We start from the raw sequence: 15,249 nt of genomic DNA on the forward strand, positions 1-15,249 counted from the left end.
ATAAGCGAGAGACTTGGAGGAGGAGTCGACAAGTATCAAAGAACCTCCCCAGATTACTTTCACTTTCGATATTGAGGATAGGTTCCAGGTGATTGGCGTTTCTGAGATCATATTGCACTAAGTGCTTCAACAGTTGGTTCTTCTTGTGCTGACGAATGATTGGAAGATCTGAATTTTGAGAAACTGTAACTGCCACTCCTCTCTTACTAGGCATGGAAGTACTACATGCGGACCGAATGCCCCCTCCCCCAAAGCTAAAGGAATCATACAATATCAAACACCCTATTAGAGTCATCCTTCATCGTCTCAATCCCAACATTGACCTCCAAAAACTCCCCGTTCATAATCCCATGAATATAGCACTCTCCAATCAGCTTGTACTTGCCATCATCCAATCTCCCATCCTTCTTGACCTTCCTAGGCTGAAGCTCTCTCAAGATGACAGGTACACTACATCCCCACAACAATACGATCATATCACCAACCATGGCCTCTGGAGGTGCCAAGCCAATATTGTCCCGTTCTGTGAGCATGAATTTCCTGTTCCACGTCACCGCTTGCACCCGTCGAAGAAATGCCAACTTGGCTTTTTCGGTCACTTCTTTAGAGTTCCAGACTGCTTTGTGGATCATATCTGCCGTCTTAACATATCCAGCTCTACCTGCTAGCTTTTGCGCGGCGCTCGGTTGAGCTTGGGTGAAGCATTTCTGGCAGGCTCGAGGATACGTAGTTGGAGTCGTTGCGCCACCGGGACCCCTATCAGCAACAAGCGTCCTCCAAAACGAATCTGGGATGTAAAGAGGCCTTCTTGTTTTATGATGGTTGTGATGGTGTTCTGGCCCTTGTCCGGACTTGGTGCTCATCAACGAGTGTGCTCCATATGAAATTTTAGACTTGACACGAGCCTTTTGGCGTCTCTCTACTTCAACTGCAAGCTCCAACCAAGCGAGTGGGATAGAACCGTTTTCTGCTGCATCTCCCAGCTGACCTATGCGTCCCACGTTTCGCCCCTTGACTAGGAGACGCCAGTTATGATACTCGTCGTGGTAAATCTTCCATTCTTTGACTGCTGTACCCTCCGACACGTTGTACACAGTCTCGTCCGGACGACCGACCAGAGTATCAGCATTCTCACGGCGGAAATGTCCATTCTTGATATCTTCTTGCTGGCTGAATGGTCGTTGTGACACAGGTCTTATCCATGAGGGAAAGGAGTTGTAAGCCTCATCTCCTTTCAAGCTTGGGGCCCAAGGAACACAGATAATATCCAATTTCTTCGATGTCCGGATAAAGTATTTAACAAAATCGAGATAAACTTCAAGAGTGGTTTTGTTGTAGTTTGGCGCAAGCACATCATGTCCTTCGATGGTCGCTCGATTGCTGTCCTTTCGCCAGTCTGGTTGTTGGAAGTCTCTTGCTAAAGAAAGGGCTGCGTACAGAGCATCCTTTGAATTGCTCACATCAAAGTTAGGAAGAATTGACATGAGCGTTTCCAGAGAAAGTTGATATCTTGAGATTTGACCTTTGTCTTTTCCGCCTCGGAAAAGTTGACTGAGGGTCTTGACTAGACTGTGCGCTCCCAAGGCTTGTACTTCGACAGTCACGGCTCTTGTATTGGTATCCTGCTTCTCATGCTTGACAAGATTTCGGAGCACTTCTTCACTATGTTCTTCATACAGAGCAACGCCTGCAGCGAAGTCTTTCCAAGAGATCGACTGAGTGTCGCAGTAAACAGTAGCTGAAGCCGCCAAAGCGATCTCTTGAATACACCAACGCCGTGAGAACCCTGTTTCGATTTGATTAGTTGAAGCGAGGTTAGGAAAGTGGTTGTTGACTTACATCTTCTTCGCATAAGACTTCCAAAAGCTCTCCACCTCCTGGTGTAGCGCTCCTTTCCAATGACCGCTTCGATACCATCAAGGTCAACAATCTTCTTGATGAATTCGAAAACGCAACCACTGTCATCAGACTTGTCACCAAGCCAAACACAAACCTTTGCTGCTCGACGATAGATGGTTCCCATGATGCCGACTTGGTCGGACTTTTCATCGTGACTCCGTTGATTGATGCAAAGGCTGTCAATCCAGAGAAACTTCTTGCTCTGGCCAGATCTCAATTGTTTCAAGCAAGAATAAAGAGTTTGCGTGATTTTGACATTGTAGAGCAACTTCATGTCATGATCCCATAGTCGAATGCTACCTGTCACAGCTCCTTCCCAAGCATACGAAAGAGCTTCGTAAGCTTGTTGTCGTTCCGCCCTGTTGGGCAACCTATCATCATCTTTTGAAAAGGTCCTAATAAGGAATTGACCAACGATGGGATCTCGCCCTGCGCCAGGAGCTATGGCAAGAATGCGAATTTGGCTGGTCGGATCACTCAGGGCTCTGTACGGGTATGGTGTATTTGCATTCGCCAATGGTAGGTCTCGCAATTGTTTCGATACCATAGTCGAATCGGGTTTTGAACCTCGAGCTGAGAGTTTTCGTTTCGACATGATAAGTTGTTCCGATAGACAAGCATGTCTGAGTTTCACATGTTGACGTTAGGAATATATGCTCGCCAATATGAAAGCAGTAGGTGCTGGAAGGCCTCCATCTTTCTAGACGTATGACTCTTTCGAGTATGTTCCATCTAGACCCTTTCATGCCGTGAAATAGTCGTTCAAAGGCGAGTCAAAATGATATGGATGTGTTCAAGAAAACATAGGCTCGACAACAATTATGAGAGAAAGGAAGTGTACCATCAGATATTAATGAACGATTGAGACGTCTACACAACCTACAAAATAACTGGAGTCAATGCCATTGCAGGAGCAAGGAAGACGGAAACCAAGTGACAAAGGTCAAATCGAGAAAGAGGGATGATTACTTAGAAGGTCCTGGAGCAAGCACTTGCCAAAGAAGAATCATTGTACCAAGCATCGCTCCTGCTGAAAACCACAAACCTATACTTCGCAGCTCAAATCTCATAGATTCTTCCTCAAACTTCTGCCTAGTTCAACCTTTTGGCCAATCTCTCAAAAAGCTCTCCATTCGTCAGCATTTCATCAAGAAAGGACCAAGTCCTCCTTTCGAACAACCAGTCCCATTTAGTCATTCAATAACCAGAAACGAACATCGGGAGCGACTCAGCGCCGGAATACGAAAGTTCTAGCCTTCTAAACTCACGAAACCATTGAACATACCAAAAGAATATTCTCGACTATCCAAGTTTCTGAATCCGACACTTCGGCTACCCCGCAACCAGAATCCTACCATCGTTGGTACAACCCCTCTTTCACCCACCCTCGTCAACATCTTTCGTCCCCAAACAACACAATCTATGGGCCCCAACCGTCACTGGCCGTTTCCACCAGCTAGCCGCATTTCAACCTACTTGGCGACCAGCTGTCAGTACCGAAATACCGTTTTGCAAATCCAGAATTTCAGCTCGCCCATCTCTCCCAAAAATAGGAAAGCGAGATCCGCATCCTGTTCCGTTCTCGGTTTTCTTACATCCCAATCCAGCGGTCGGTCCACTATCTCTCACCTAGAAAGATCGAGATCCCATTCCCAACGAGTAAGCTCCCGAATTCCCCGCTCAGCCCAGCTCAGGAACACACAACACACAACACACAACACACAACACACAACACACAACACACAACACACCAAGAGCGCCACACCACGACAATATGCGCGCGTGCGGGGAACTCCAAACGAAACGGGCAGGAAAAGACTCGGAGCAAAGCAAAGCAAAGCAATGGGGAGCGCCCATGTGTCTCGACCTCACCCGCTGCAGTAATCTGAAGCTTGGTCACCCACCATTTCTTGATTCCAATAGAACCAGGACTAAGGCAAGAAAATAGAGTTTCCCACCAACCTTGGATCCGGATTCTGAGCAGGGATTACTGATACGACGCTAAATGCAATCAACAGGGAAAAACGGGAAACGGGGCATCGCTAGCTGAGGATCCATCTCGTCTGTGCGAGATAGATTGAAATTTGAAATTGTATTGTACGTATGGATGATGCGTTGATCGAAAGAGAAAATGGTTGAGCGAGGTTTCTTGTTGTGAGGTGAGGTCATGCAAAATTGGGAATTGAGGAGTGGAGCGTCCCGGTTTCCGCTGTTACACGGGGCTATCTAGTTATCTATCCAGAGGGCTGGAAAGCCCAAACGTGGGGGGCAAGTAAAATGAAGAGCTGCAACAACTTCCGATGATAGTACTCGATATCAATCATTTCATTAAATTTTTGAGCTACTGTCTGTGTAGATAGATATGTATGCATGCATATGCTGTAGCACTCGAGAAGTATTCGAATTTCGTTTCGTGCTGTGTACCCAACCCTCCCTATCCTATGTGTCCTCCCCCAATTCCTCCTCCTTCACGAAAAAACAGAAAAAATAATAAAGTGAAAAAAAACTATCCCAAATAAAACGTATTTCCTAGCCCAGCCATTCTAAAAGTAACTCCCTCTTCCCTTCCTTTCCTCAAAGTAGTTCGATTCGATTCGTAAAGCAAAGCAAAAAGATAGATAGGCGGTACCAGCGGTGTGACCACCCCACCCCAATGGGTTTCTCCCTCCCTCTTCCCTCCTCGATACACAAAAGGCGAGACATTTGTTCCAGCCCAGAAAGATAACAAAACGGAAAAACAGAATTTCGCTAAAATCGCTCCGAGACAAGACAGGACGAGACATACGGAAAATGGATGTGGGACAAAGGAAACGAGTGTGGCCAGGCGAGATATCGTGGGAACGACGTGGGTTGTACCGAGTATGGTAGGTCAAAGATAATGCTTGCACGTGGAGTGTAACCATCTTTTTTTTTTCTGTGGTAGGAGGTACGTAAAGTACGTTTGCGTGAGAATAGGTAGGTATGCAAGCTCCCAGAGACCTGCAGGGAGAAACCAAAAAAAGACGGATTTCTTGGTCCTTGCATATGCGGCGGAACGGGAAGGAAGTTGGATGAACTGCTCTTGGAAGGTGTTTTTTTTTTATAGAATTTTCTTTTTTTCTCCATTTTCTGTTGGTTTGGTTTGGTTGGTTGGGGGCTGAGCTTCCTTCCTGCGACCTTCCGTTCCCGTTCTCATTACCGCCGGATCTGATCGGAATCGCAGATCCTGGGGATCAGACGACTACTGCGGTGGCAGTGGCATTTTTCTTTCCGAGTATGCTCCATCGCTGCTTCTTCGGCTTGGTCGTCTCTTGTGTGACGACGGTGGTGGGCGTCTTGGTTTTCATCGGGGGAGGAGCGTCGTAGAGGGGTGCTTCGCCAACTTTCCGCGTGGTACTCGTGTGCAGGCGGTCGAAGATGTCCTTCTCGGCGTACACGATCGGTTGGGGGCGGCTGGAGAGGCGGTTGGATTTCGATGCGGGTGCGATTTCGAGGTTCTCAGCTGAGGAGTTGGAGTTTGTGCTGTTGCCGGAAGAGACGACGGGTGAAACTTCTGCAGATGAAGTTAGTCGGTTGTCCAGCGGTGATGGGTGTGCAATTGAGGCGAATTCTTCGGTTGGGATGGTGAAAGATGTACCTTCGGACTGTTGTTGACTTGCCAATGGGCTGGGGCCAATGCTGGGTCCAATGCCGGAATCGTGATATGAGTGTGATCGTGGTGGCTTCTGTCTTTGGTTCTCGTTGGAGTAGTATACATCACCGCCGCGGTCGAACCAAGTGGGATTGTAGCTGCTGTAACTGCTATTTCGTGGAAGAGGGGGGATATTTGTGGCAGAACCGGCAGCGTTCATATATGACATGTGCGAGAGAGAGCTTCCCGTCCGACTGATGACCATTTGACTCCGTCTCTTGTGGTGCTCCTTGATCTTCGGTCTATCCTCGTGCTTCCAACTCGATGGTGCTCCACTCAATGCATCGACAGCAGCGTGCGTGGGAATGTGCTTGTATGGGGCCTTGACATTCTGTTCGGGCTCCTTATCCTTCTCTGCTACCTTGTTCTTGTGCTCCTTTGCCGCCTTCCGGGACATCACGATCTTTGAGAAGACCGACATCGTGGTGGTTGGTTGTGGGTGATAAGGCTCTGCGATATCAAGATGCTCGAGAGGACCGGATACTTTATGAAGAGCCTCCGGATCAGTGACGCACCAAGCGTGGATGTCAGCTGAGTCTTCTGCTTGCTCGATCGATCAGGATTTGCTTGATTCCCAAGAGGAATTCTGGCTCGTATTTGGTTGTCCAAGCAGTTTCTAGCCCAAGACCGGGTCGATGAGCTTGACAGGCCTGGAAAAGCTACTCTCCCAGAAGGATTGCGGGAGACTCGGGACGCTGAGGGGAATTGATCGGGCGAAAAAGATTTGGCGGAAGACTCTAGTCTCACTCTAATCCAGGTACAGTTGGGCCGGTGGTGGTCAAGACTCAAGAGTCGATCAGTAGATCAGACTATTGATTTACTTTGAGGCGATAGACGAGATAGGCTGGCTGATATATTAGGGGGATAATAGCTTGGCGTACCAAATGTCTGGGACTTCAACAACAGGGCCGGGGAGGTGAAGAAATAAAGTATTTGTGGTGGGAGGTCTCGGAAGATAGGAACGAGGGAAGGGAAGAAGAAAAGGGAGAGAGAGTCAGAAAGCTTGGGAGCAGAGACACAAAGTGAGAAAACGGTGCAGAGTTGGGGCTTTCGAGGGCTTTAGGTATCAAATCAGAGGAATACGAGGCGTTGTACTTTACGTTCGCTCCCCCGTGCCAGCCGTGCGTGGGGCATCAGCTGAAGACGTGAGGCACATCGACTGCAAGCAGCAACAGACAGCAGATCGGGAGCAAGGTGAGAAAATCAATTCAACACGACGGCGGGCTCGAAGGGCTTGGCGAGCCCGAAGAGGCATAGAGTGATAACGTTGGACTCTCGGGTCCCTGGGAAAAGATTATGGCGTAAATAATAATGGATCAAAATGGGTGCAGCGGAATGGGCCCTCTCCAACCCTTGAGCGCATCGCTAAGGCCTGTGCGGTGCTAGGCTGGTGCTGGGTAAGTGGAACGAGGCTCAGGGAAGCTTGGGGGGTTCGGGGGGTGGGAGCTTGGCCTTTAGGGGACGAGTTTCTGATTTTGGTGGAGCGCTGGTGGAGTTTTGGGTGGAGCTCGAGCGAGCGAGCTTACAGAAGTACAATAAATAGACGAACAAGCCAGGCCCGGTCTGTCTGGTCTGTGGCCGAGTGGCCCAATGCCACCCATGCTGCTGCTGCTGCTTTGCGACTGGTTTTGTTGCCATGCCACGCTTCAATCGCCGTGTGTCTCCTTCCTTCCCTTTCCCGACCGTACGAGCAAGAAAGCCATGAGACTTTCCTACTGTACCTTCCACTGCTCGCTTCCTCGCTTCCCGGTGGTCACTCCTTATCGTGCTCACCAGCATGCCTGTTTGTCCCTGAGTCGCACGGAGGTGGAGGCTGATCGACTGGGCTGCCTGCCAAAGAATGCGAGGCCGAGCCTTGGTGCTGGCGGGCTGGGAAATTCTTTTATCTCTGCGTCAGGAAATCTAAATCCGAATCGAATGTAGACCCTCCCTCCTGCACCAGTGCGTCGAGCGATATGCCAACACCAACAATTGGGAACTCCGACAATCCTCGTACAGAAGTGCATGTCGCCTCCCTTGGCACAGCAGGCACAAAGAATAAAAAAATGTCCCCAACACGCCGAGCCGACAGTCAGTGAGAGTGAGATTCCAACAGATCGTAGGCGGCCGCTCCGCTAATCGCTTGACTTTGGACGATGCTCTTTGACCTGCTCCCATCCCGCGCGTTCAGGGGGCTCAACAGGGGAAGAAAACAGGCGGTATCAGACTGCTCTCCACTCTTTATCAAGATTCTCTACATAACCTTAACCGTCAAGATTGCGACTGCTGCATGCGCCTTTGAGAGAGTCCACAGTAAGATTTCAAAGCTGGTTTCGAGTCTCGAGAAATGCTCTCGTATTGGACTAGATCTGCCTCATCCCCTCCGAGCGCTCGGTGTGTTTCCACCAATGCCACCACCACCGAAGGCACATGTGTCGACTGGGTTCTGCGATAACAAGCGCGCTGAATCTTGCTGGACATGCGGCTCGAACAAGAAATGAATTGTTGAGACTGTGAAGAGGAGGCTCCACCGGTCTCAATGTGCAAGGCCATGATGACATTCTTTCCCTCACATGAATTTTGGCTTCTCCCTTTCTCAGACATCAGACGGATGCGCTGTCTAGCTCGGATGTCAGCCAATATCTTCGTACAGTTGCTTACCTGCAGATATGCCATATCGAGTCACTTCTGGATCTCTGTACAGGTACGGAGGTACTTTCAGGCGCGCCTTTTTTAATCGCTTGCCCATGTGGGCTTTCGGTAGTCTCAGACCGTGACGGAGAATACTTCAGAACATGGGCTGCAGATTAGACCTTGCCAGAAACAGGCCCAGAAAAAGAGATTATAAAACATGGGCGTGAGATTCGGCTCGTGAATGGTGCGTTGCTGACAACATGTTGTCGAATTCGTCCAGGAGCCGTGGCACCATCGATTTTTGCTGCGCAGGCAACGGAGGTCAGACCGAGTTTGACGCTTACTCCCTGGGCTTTGCAGTACTTGATCCATTTTCGTACATGGAATTATCTCTTGCAGAGGTTCCGGTCCGAACGGGTGCAGAAAGATAGGAACGAAATGCTCCCTTGCCTTCCGAGAATTCCAGTTGCTGTTGTTGGCAATCACCCTTAATCTCCAACGTCTATTAGCAATCGAACGGCTCAAACATATTGCAAATTCCAGCCTGGATTGCAGATTGTTTTGTCTCATTACTTTGATACCGTTCAGTTCTTTTGCTACGGCGTTGCATATTTGACTCTCGGATGTCTTATCTCTCCTTGACCGCTTGCGTGCGGCGCTGTCCAAGATCTTCGGAACGTATTGTGGACCAATCCCAGCTCTGTAGGGTTTTGTCATCTGTCAGCCTAGTTGGGGATCAATATAACTTTGGAAGATTTGCTCAAGGGTCCTGCAGACGCCAGATGGCGAGCGTCCTGTGTTTCGACGCAAGCTCCGCTCGGACAATGTTTTGTACTGGCCTTACAGATGTCTGAAATGTCGGTCACATCTGGGAACTTGTCAAACTAGAACGTCAGGTAAGTGAACCTGCCGTGATGAGATCCGCTTGTTGGAGACCTCTTCATCGAAGCATGTGTGCGCCCAAAAGTGTGTGCTGTTGTTGCCAAGAAATTCTTCTCGAATGATGTTGTACTCAGCAATCAATGCGGTGTGATGGAAGCCTCTTAAGCCTTGCCAGCATTCCTGTGAAACCACTTCAGGCGCTCGTGCTGGAATTCCAACAAGCTGCACCCATCCGATAAGAACCCCCAAACAATGCGCGGTGACTTCGAAAATGCAAGCCGTTGCACTCCTCTCCCGGCATCCCCGTTCATGCATCAGCTCCATAACAACGAACACATGAAAAGGATGGCGGGGCCCGGCTTCATGTCGTCTAAACATACGAAAAACACAAGATGGCGCCTGGTCTCTTTATCGCAGCGTCAATATCGCGGGATCGAGTACCAATCGATGCAATAATGGTCCCTAATATTGAAGTTGGGCCGCGCTGGTTGTGCTCGGTGGATGCCGGCTCCTCTAGGTAAGCTTAATTGCTTAATTTGCCGCTTGGACAAACCTTGTTCAGGCGATAATTGAACGTCGCGGAGCCGCACTTCGCTCACTGAGCCTTGTCTAATAATAGCCACCTCAGATATAAGATTCGCTTCCGTCCTCGACAAAACGTGGGGAAGGCAAGGTACTCCAGATTGCATGGCAGATCTTGCTTTGGAAGTTTAGCACTCACTCAACCGAGGTAGTTTCAAGTCTACTTGGATTTGCGATACCTGTACATTCCTGCGTCAGGCTGACATGTGGGGTAAAGGTTGTATTTTTCGGGTCCAGGATGTGCGTGCCTTGCTGCTCCAGCTTGACATCTAACGTCCTCCTTGGCTGGCATGCCTGGACAGCAGATTGATACTCATCGCGGGGCGGAGTTTCCAGAGCATATATGGGATGAGCGCAAACGTGAGGAAGCCATGGCTCTGTTGGGTGAGTATTCTCGCCGCGGTTGATGGTACAACATAGGCAAGGTCATGGACCAGTGAATAATTGTTAGATGAGAAACCCTGACTTCTAGCAACAAGATTGTAGCTACAGTAGCGGATCGCAGAGACCGTATCCTGCTGTTTGATTTTGGATGTAGAACATGCAAACTTGAAGCAGTAATACTGTATATGACGACAGGAAGTTTCCGAGGCCGAGAATGGGCTGGATAGTGATCATGTTGAAGATTTAAGCTCAGATGGCTTTGTGTGAAACTGAAGTGAGCCGATGACGCAGAGACGGCTGAGGAAAGTTTTTATCATTACCATCATCCAATCAGGCTGCGTCTTTATATTTAGCTTTGGTCGGTACTTCTCGCACGTGACTTTCTTCAACTGATGAGAATTCCAGCAGATGGGACGAAGATAACATTGTTTTGATCGCGAACCTAAAGACGAACATTGGCAGTGTACCTGAGTACCATACTTGACATTGAGTGTTTCGACGGATCTTCCCATCTGGTAACTTTCCTCGTTCTCGCGCGGCTCCCGTTTAGTAAGGCAAGGTTGGAGGTCGGCGCCACTAGCGTCTTCGGAGTCGCGATCAAGATCTCACGACCTGTGTCGAGACGTCAAAATCAACACCCAACGAAGACCGCAGCACGACGTATCTGCAGAACACGAAGCGTCTAATACATGTCGCCTCGGTCATCATAATCGCTCTGCATAGGGACTGCCCTCGACACGTCCTCCAAACCTGTCTCGTGCCACTAGGCAGATCCGAAAGTGGCTTTCACCAGCGTCACGACACTGTCCCTTCAAGACCACCTGAACATCGCCCCAGACATCTTGAATTGCTCCACCGAAGACTTAGAGGGGGAGTTACAACCTTTGATGATGGCACAAGCGGTGCCCAATCCGCCAAACGACAAGAAGAGGGTCAAGGTCTACGAGTTGCGCAACAATGACTGGTTCGATAGGGGCACCGGCTTCTGCACAGCGACCTTTTTATTTGTACGTGCCAACAATCTGCGGTGATGCGCGCGGTATTCCCAACTGCGTATTTCATCTTCTTGTGCCGAACCCTTTAAGCTGACTCAATCGCGCTTCAGAATGAAAGCAGCCGCCAAGAAGAGCCACGGGTCATCGTCACATCTGAAGACCATCCAGATCGTATGCTTTTAGAGACTCGAATCTGCAAAGAAGATGGCTTCCAGAAGCAGCAAGGTATATATACATTTCATGGTGATGTTGCTGGGCCGAGGCTAATGCACGCCACCAGATACCCTTATTGTGTGGACTGAGCCGACCACCGGCGTTGATATGGCCTTGAGTTTCCAGGAATCAGACGGGTGTGCTTCGGTCTGGTAAGTCTTACTACCTCTTGCTACCAGCTGCGTGCGCACGCTAACAATGTCAGGAAATTCGTGAACAGCATTCAGCAGCAGCTACTAGCAATGGGTGGACCAGGTATGTCTTATAGCAGTCAGAACATGCACACAGCGCTAAGCCCTCAAGATGATGCATTGTCGGACGATATCGCCATAGACTCCTTCGGCAACTCTATAAACCTACCTTCGCCCAGCCTCGCAACTCTACCCGAGATAGAAATGCAAATGCGCAGCCTCCACAACACAAATCCGGGAAGAGAAGCCTTGACGAAGTATGTTATCGCGGAAGACTACATACAAAAGTTAATACCACTGGTGGAGATGGCCGAGGATATGGAGGATCTAGCAAGTTTACATAAGCTTTGCAACATTATGAAAACCTTGATTCTACTCAACGATACTGCTATCATTGAACTCGCGGTCACCGACGATCTGGTTCTTGGAGTAGTGGGAGCCCTGGAATATGATCCTGACTTCCCTAGCCATAAAGCCAACCATAGGCACTGGCTTGGAAAGGAAGGAAGATACAAAGAGGTGGTTCGAATCGACGACGACTCCGTGCGGAAGAAGATCCATGCTACATATCGATTACAGTACCTTAAGGATGTGGTGCTTGCCCGGATCCTGGACGATCCTACTTTCTCCGTACTTAATTCTTTGATATTCTTCAACCAGGTCGATATTGTTCAGCATTTACAGACTAATCCAGCGTTTCTCAAGGAGCTTTTCGGTGTTTTTGGCCCTCTCGAGACGGATCAGGATCGCAAGAAAGAGGCGGTATTGTTTATCCAGCAATGTTGCGCAATTGCCAAGAATTTGCAGCAACCAGCTAGACAACAGCTGTACAACAACTTCCTGGGTCACGGCCTGCTCTCAGTAATCAATTTTGCATTGCGTCACAGCGATGTGGGAGTTCGAGTTGGAGCTACTGATGTCCTTGTGTCCATGATCGACCATGATCCTCACATGATTCGCCAGACTATCTTCCGTCAACTGAACGAGAAACAAACCCCTTTGACAGATTCTCTGATCGATCTCCTCCTCGTTGAAGCCGACCTTGGTGTTAAAGCTTCGATCGCCGACGCGATCAAGGTACTCCTGGATCCAGGTTCACAAGCCTCGCCTACAGAAGGAATGAAGCAAGCCAACGGTGAATTCGCTAGAATCCGACCGCTACCTGATCCACAGCAAGCCGAATTTGTCAAGGATTTCTATGACGATTCCGCAAAAAAGTTGTTCAAGCCCTTAGTTGATTTGAAGGATCGCGACAATATGGATTTCAGCGTCCATCAAGTCTCCTTGTTCATCTATCTTATCGAGATTCTCTGTTTCTTCGTCCGCCAACACACGCACCATAGCAAGTACTTCGTCTTATCGGAGAAGTTAGGCCAAAGAATCGCCCAACTTCTCTCTAGCCCAGAGAAGTATTTGAAGCTGAGTAAGTGCGCCCATATTGTTTTGGTTTATCTCAACTAATTATTTATAGCTGCGCTGAAGTTCTTCCGCAACTTGGTTGGCCTGCAAGATGAATTCTATAATCAACAGATGACTCAGGCTAAACTTTTCGAGCCGATCTTGAATATAGTAGTTGAGACGATGCCGCGTGATAATCTCTTAAACTCTGCATGTCTAGAGCTGTTCGAGTTTATCAAGAAGGAACAGGTCAAGAGCATCATCACTCATCTTGTTGAGAATTACCGAGACACGTTGAAGGAAATTACCTACGTAGAAACATTCAACAACTTTATCCTGAGATACGACCAAAGCGAAGGATTTGCGCCAAGTTTGGAATCCTCTTTCCTAGACACGGACGATTCTCCCAAGAGACCTGAAGCAGGCCGAGGCAGTAGATGGGAATCTGGTATTAAGGATCTGGATGCGCAAGAAGAGGAGTACTTTAACACTTCGGATGATGAGGACGAAGCAGCGAAGGGAGTGGGGAGTAGAGCATCGGTCAATGGCGCGTCACCTTTATCTAAACCATTGGTTGATTACCCATCGGATGAGGAGAATGAGAATATGGAGGTGGAGTTATCCGCAGCCTCTGACGAAAATACACCCCCGAAAGGCGGCAAAACCACCGTAACACCTATAATGTCAGCGGCGACACTCAACCCTCCTGAAAAGCTATCTGAGAAACGACGTCGAGAAGATGAGGACGAAGACGAGATGAGTAAGCTTTCTCATCCAAAGCGCCGTAACTCGATGAACTCTGCCTCTGTAGTCTCGAATTCCAGCAGTGTGTTAAGAAGAAAGAAGAGCTTCAATGCCTCACCACATAACGGCGGTTCTGGTAGCAAGTCCAACAAGATTGCTATCAGCATCTCTCCAGCAATCAAAACTGGTGGTGATAGTCCTGCTGGTGACGACGGAAGTTGAGAATCGAAAACAGTACAGGCGTGAAGCAAATTTGGTGGCGCTTTCAGGCGGTGTTTGGCGTCAATGGATGATTGTTGAATGTTGTTATTATGAGAGATTAAGACGGCTTTTTGCTCAGCCCAGAGGGACCATGAACCATATGGAGCATCTGATCATGGAGCTCATCACGAACCACGGTCTGCTTGCTACGTAGCTTGTATTATAGAAAGGCGATGCGTGGACATGAGATTATGGAAGAAAGAAGATACCGACTGCGTCTTGCGACGTGGTACCAATGAATCCGAGCACAGATTTTTTGTGTTCTTGTATTTGTCGTTTGTGAAATAAGTGAATAATCGCTATTGTCGGTATCACACCTCGGACAATGAAAACACTCGACCATCGCATCACCACGCATAAACGAAATCTCAAGTGATAAAACTAATCAAATGAAGGTGTAGTCCAGATTCTTAGGCTGGCACACGGACAATTACTTACCCCGAGTCTCCGTATTCCTATTTAATGTCCTACTGATCCTATTCTTGTGGATATGGGGCCCCGCATTTTCGGGAAGTGAAGTCTCACATAATTCAAATTCATTGTACGTCCCGAACAGAAGTTTCTTCGGCTCCTGAAGTTGGGACTTGGGTTGGGACATTCAGAGGAAAAATCTTCTCACCGAACAATATTCCACCTACTACTCACTCTCTCACACACCCTCACCGAAGTACACCTCCAAAACCGACCTAGAAACCCCAAAAACCATCTCCTTCGCCTCCTTCTCATCCCCAAGCCGCGTCTCAAACACTAACTCCTTAACCCTCCCGTCCCCATCATCCCCCACCTCCACCACCAACTCGTAACACTTCTTCCCCGTCCAACTCCTAAAATAATGCACCCGAACAGTCCCATTCCACTCCTCGCTCGCAAACACAAACCATTTGTCATCCATATCCCGCGGTCTACACCCCAATTTCAGCTTCTCGATCTTTTCTTTGCTTAATGGGACGTCCCAGGTGCATGGTACGGGGGAGATAAACTCTTGAGTTTCTCGATCCGAGGCCATGGTGCGGCGGTTTGGTGGGTCGGGAGATGGGGTTGATTCCCAGTCGTCTATTGCGGCTGTGTCTGGGGGTGAGGTTGCGTGAGGCATTGTGGGATTTGTTTGTTGGGTGAGAATGTAGAAGTTAAGATGAGGAGGTGGAAGCTAGAAAGGAGGAAAGGCGGAGGTTTAAATCGACGTCGTTGGTTTGAAGGTAGACGAGATGTAACTGTTCCCAGGTTGTTTGATTGGCTGAACGGTGAGGCTATGCTTTAAGCTGAACAGTTGGACGTGCAGGAAAGAAGCTGGAGATATGCAAGTGAGATTATAATATAAGTGGGGCGTCCGTTGGCAGATACAAGATCTGCCCAGGATCTGGAGTAAGTAGTTCTATCGTATCGGTGGCGTCTTCGAATACTTAAATCGACGGCCCTC

At 48.7% G+C, this 15,249-nt stretch overlaps 6 protein-coding genes across 6 annotated transcripts; 1 reads left to right on the forward strand and 5 right to left on the reverse strand.

Moving 5' to 3' along the window:
* Positions 1 to 74: 74 nt before the first annotated feature.
* Positions 75 to 2,959, reverse strand: LY89DRAFT_137986 (HET-domain-containing protein). The gene is made up of 2 exons (XM_018205292.1): positions 1,840 to 2,959; positions 75 to 1,786 (listed from the first exon to the last, which is right to left on the reverse strand). Exons 1-2 carry the CDS (start codon positions 2,492 to 2,494, stop codon positions 264 to 266), a joined length of 2,178 nt encoding a protein of 725 aa, XP_018068750.1. The 5' UTR covers positions 2,495 to 2,959; the 3' UTR covers positions 75 to 263.
* Positions 2,960 to 4,939: 1,980 nt separating this feature from the next.
* LY89DRAFT_137942 (uncharacterized protein) lies at positions 4,940 to 6,283 on the reverse strand. Its single transcript, XM_018205291.1, has one exon. The coding sequence runs from the start codon at positions 5,988 to 5,990 to the stop codon at positions 5,112 to 5,114; it is 879 nt and encodes a 292-aa protein (XP_018068751.1). The 5' UTR covers positions 5,991 to 6,283; the 3' UTR covers positions 4,940 to 5,111.
* A 1,898-nt stretch (positions 6,284 to 8,181) lies between these two features.
* Positions 8,182 to 9,191, reverse strand: LY89DRAFT_137774 (uncharacterized protein). The gene has a single exon (XM_018205290.1). The coding sequence runs from the start codon at positions 8,897 to 8,899 to the stop codon at positions 8,315 to 8,317; it is 585 nt and encodes a 194-aa protein (XP_018068752.1). The 5' UTR covers positions 8,900 to 9,191; the 3' UTR covers positions 8,182 to 8,314.
* Positions 8,808 to 9,565, reverse strand: LY89DRAFT_138008 (uncharacterized protein). The gene is made up of 2 exons (XM_018205293.1): positions 9,022 to 9,565; positions 8,808 to 8,882 (listed from the first exon to the last, which is right to left on the reverse strand). Exon 1 carries the CDS (start codon positions 9,440 to 9,442, stop codon positions 9,062 to 9,064), a length of 381 nt encoding a protein of 126 aa, XP_018068753.1. The 5' UTR covers positions 9,443 to 9,565; the 3' UTR covers positions 8,808 to 8,882; positions 9,022 to 9,061.
* Positions 9,566 to 10,612: 1,047 nt separating this feature from the next.
* LY89DRAFT_137694 (DUF625-domain-containing protein) lies at positions 10,613 to 13,886 on the forward strand. Its single transcript, XM_018205289.1, has 5 exons — positions 10,613 to 11,037; positions 11,136 to 11,250; positions 11,306 to 11,390; positions 11,444 to 12,852; positions 12,901 to 13,886. Exons 1-5 carry the CDS (start codon positions 10,918 to 10,920, stop codon positions 13,791 to 13,793), a joined length of 2,622 nt encoding a protein of 873 aa, XP_018068754.1. The 5' UTR covers positions 10,613 to 10,917; the 3' UTR covers positions 13,794 to 13,886.
* A 441-nt stretch (positions 13,887 to 14,327) lies between these two features.
* LY89DRAFT_686875 (uncharacterized protein) lies at positions 14,328 to 15,137 on the reverse strand. The gene has a single exon (XM_018215382.1). It carries the CDS (start codon positions 14,923 to 14,925, stop codon positions 14,482 to 14,484), a length of 444 nt encoding a protein of 147 aa, XP_018068755.1. The 5' UTR covers positions 14,926 to 15,137; the 3' UTR covers positions 14,328 to 14,481.
* Positions 15,138 to 15,249: the final 112 nt, after the last annotated feature.

Source organism: Mollisia scopiformis (assembly GCF_001500285.1).
Source record: "Mollisia scopiformis unplaced genomic scaffold LY89scaffold_17, whole genome shotgun sequence".
NCBI classification, from domain to species: domain Eukaryota; kingdom Fungi; phylum Ascomycota; class Leotiomycetes; order Helotiales; family Mollisiaceae; genus Mollisia; species Mollisia scopiformis.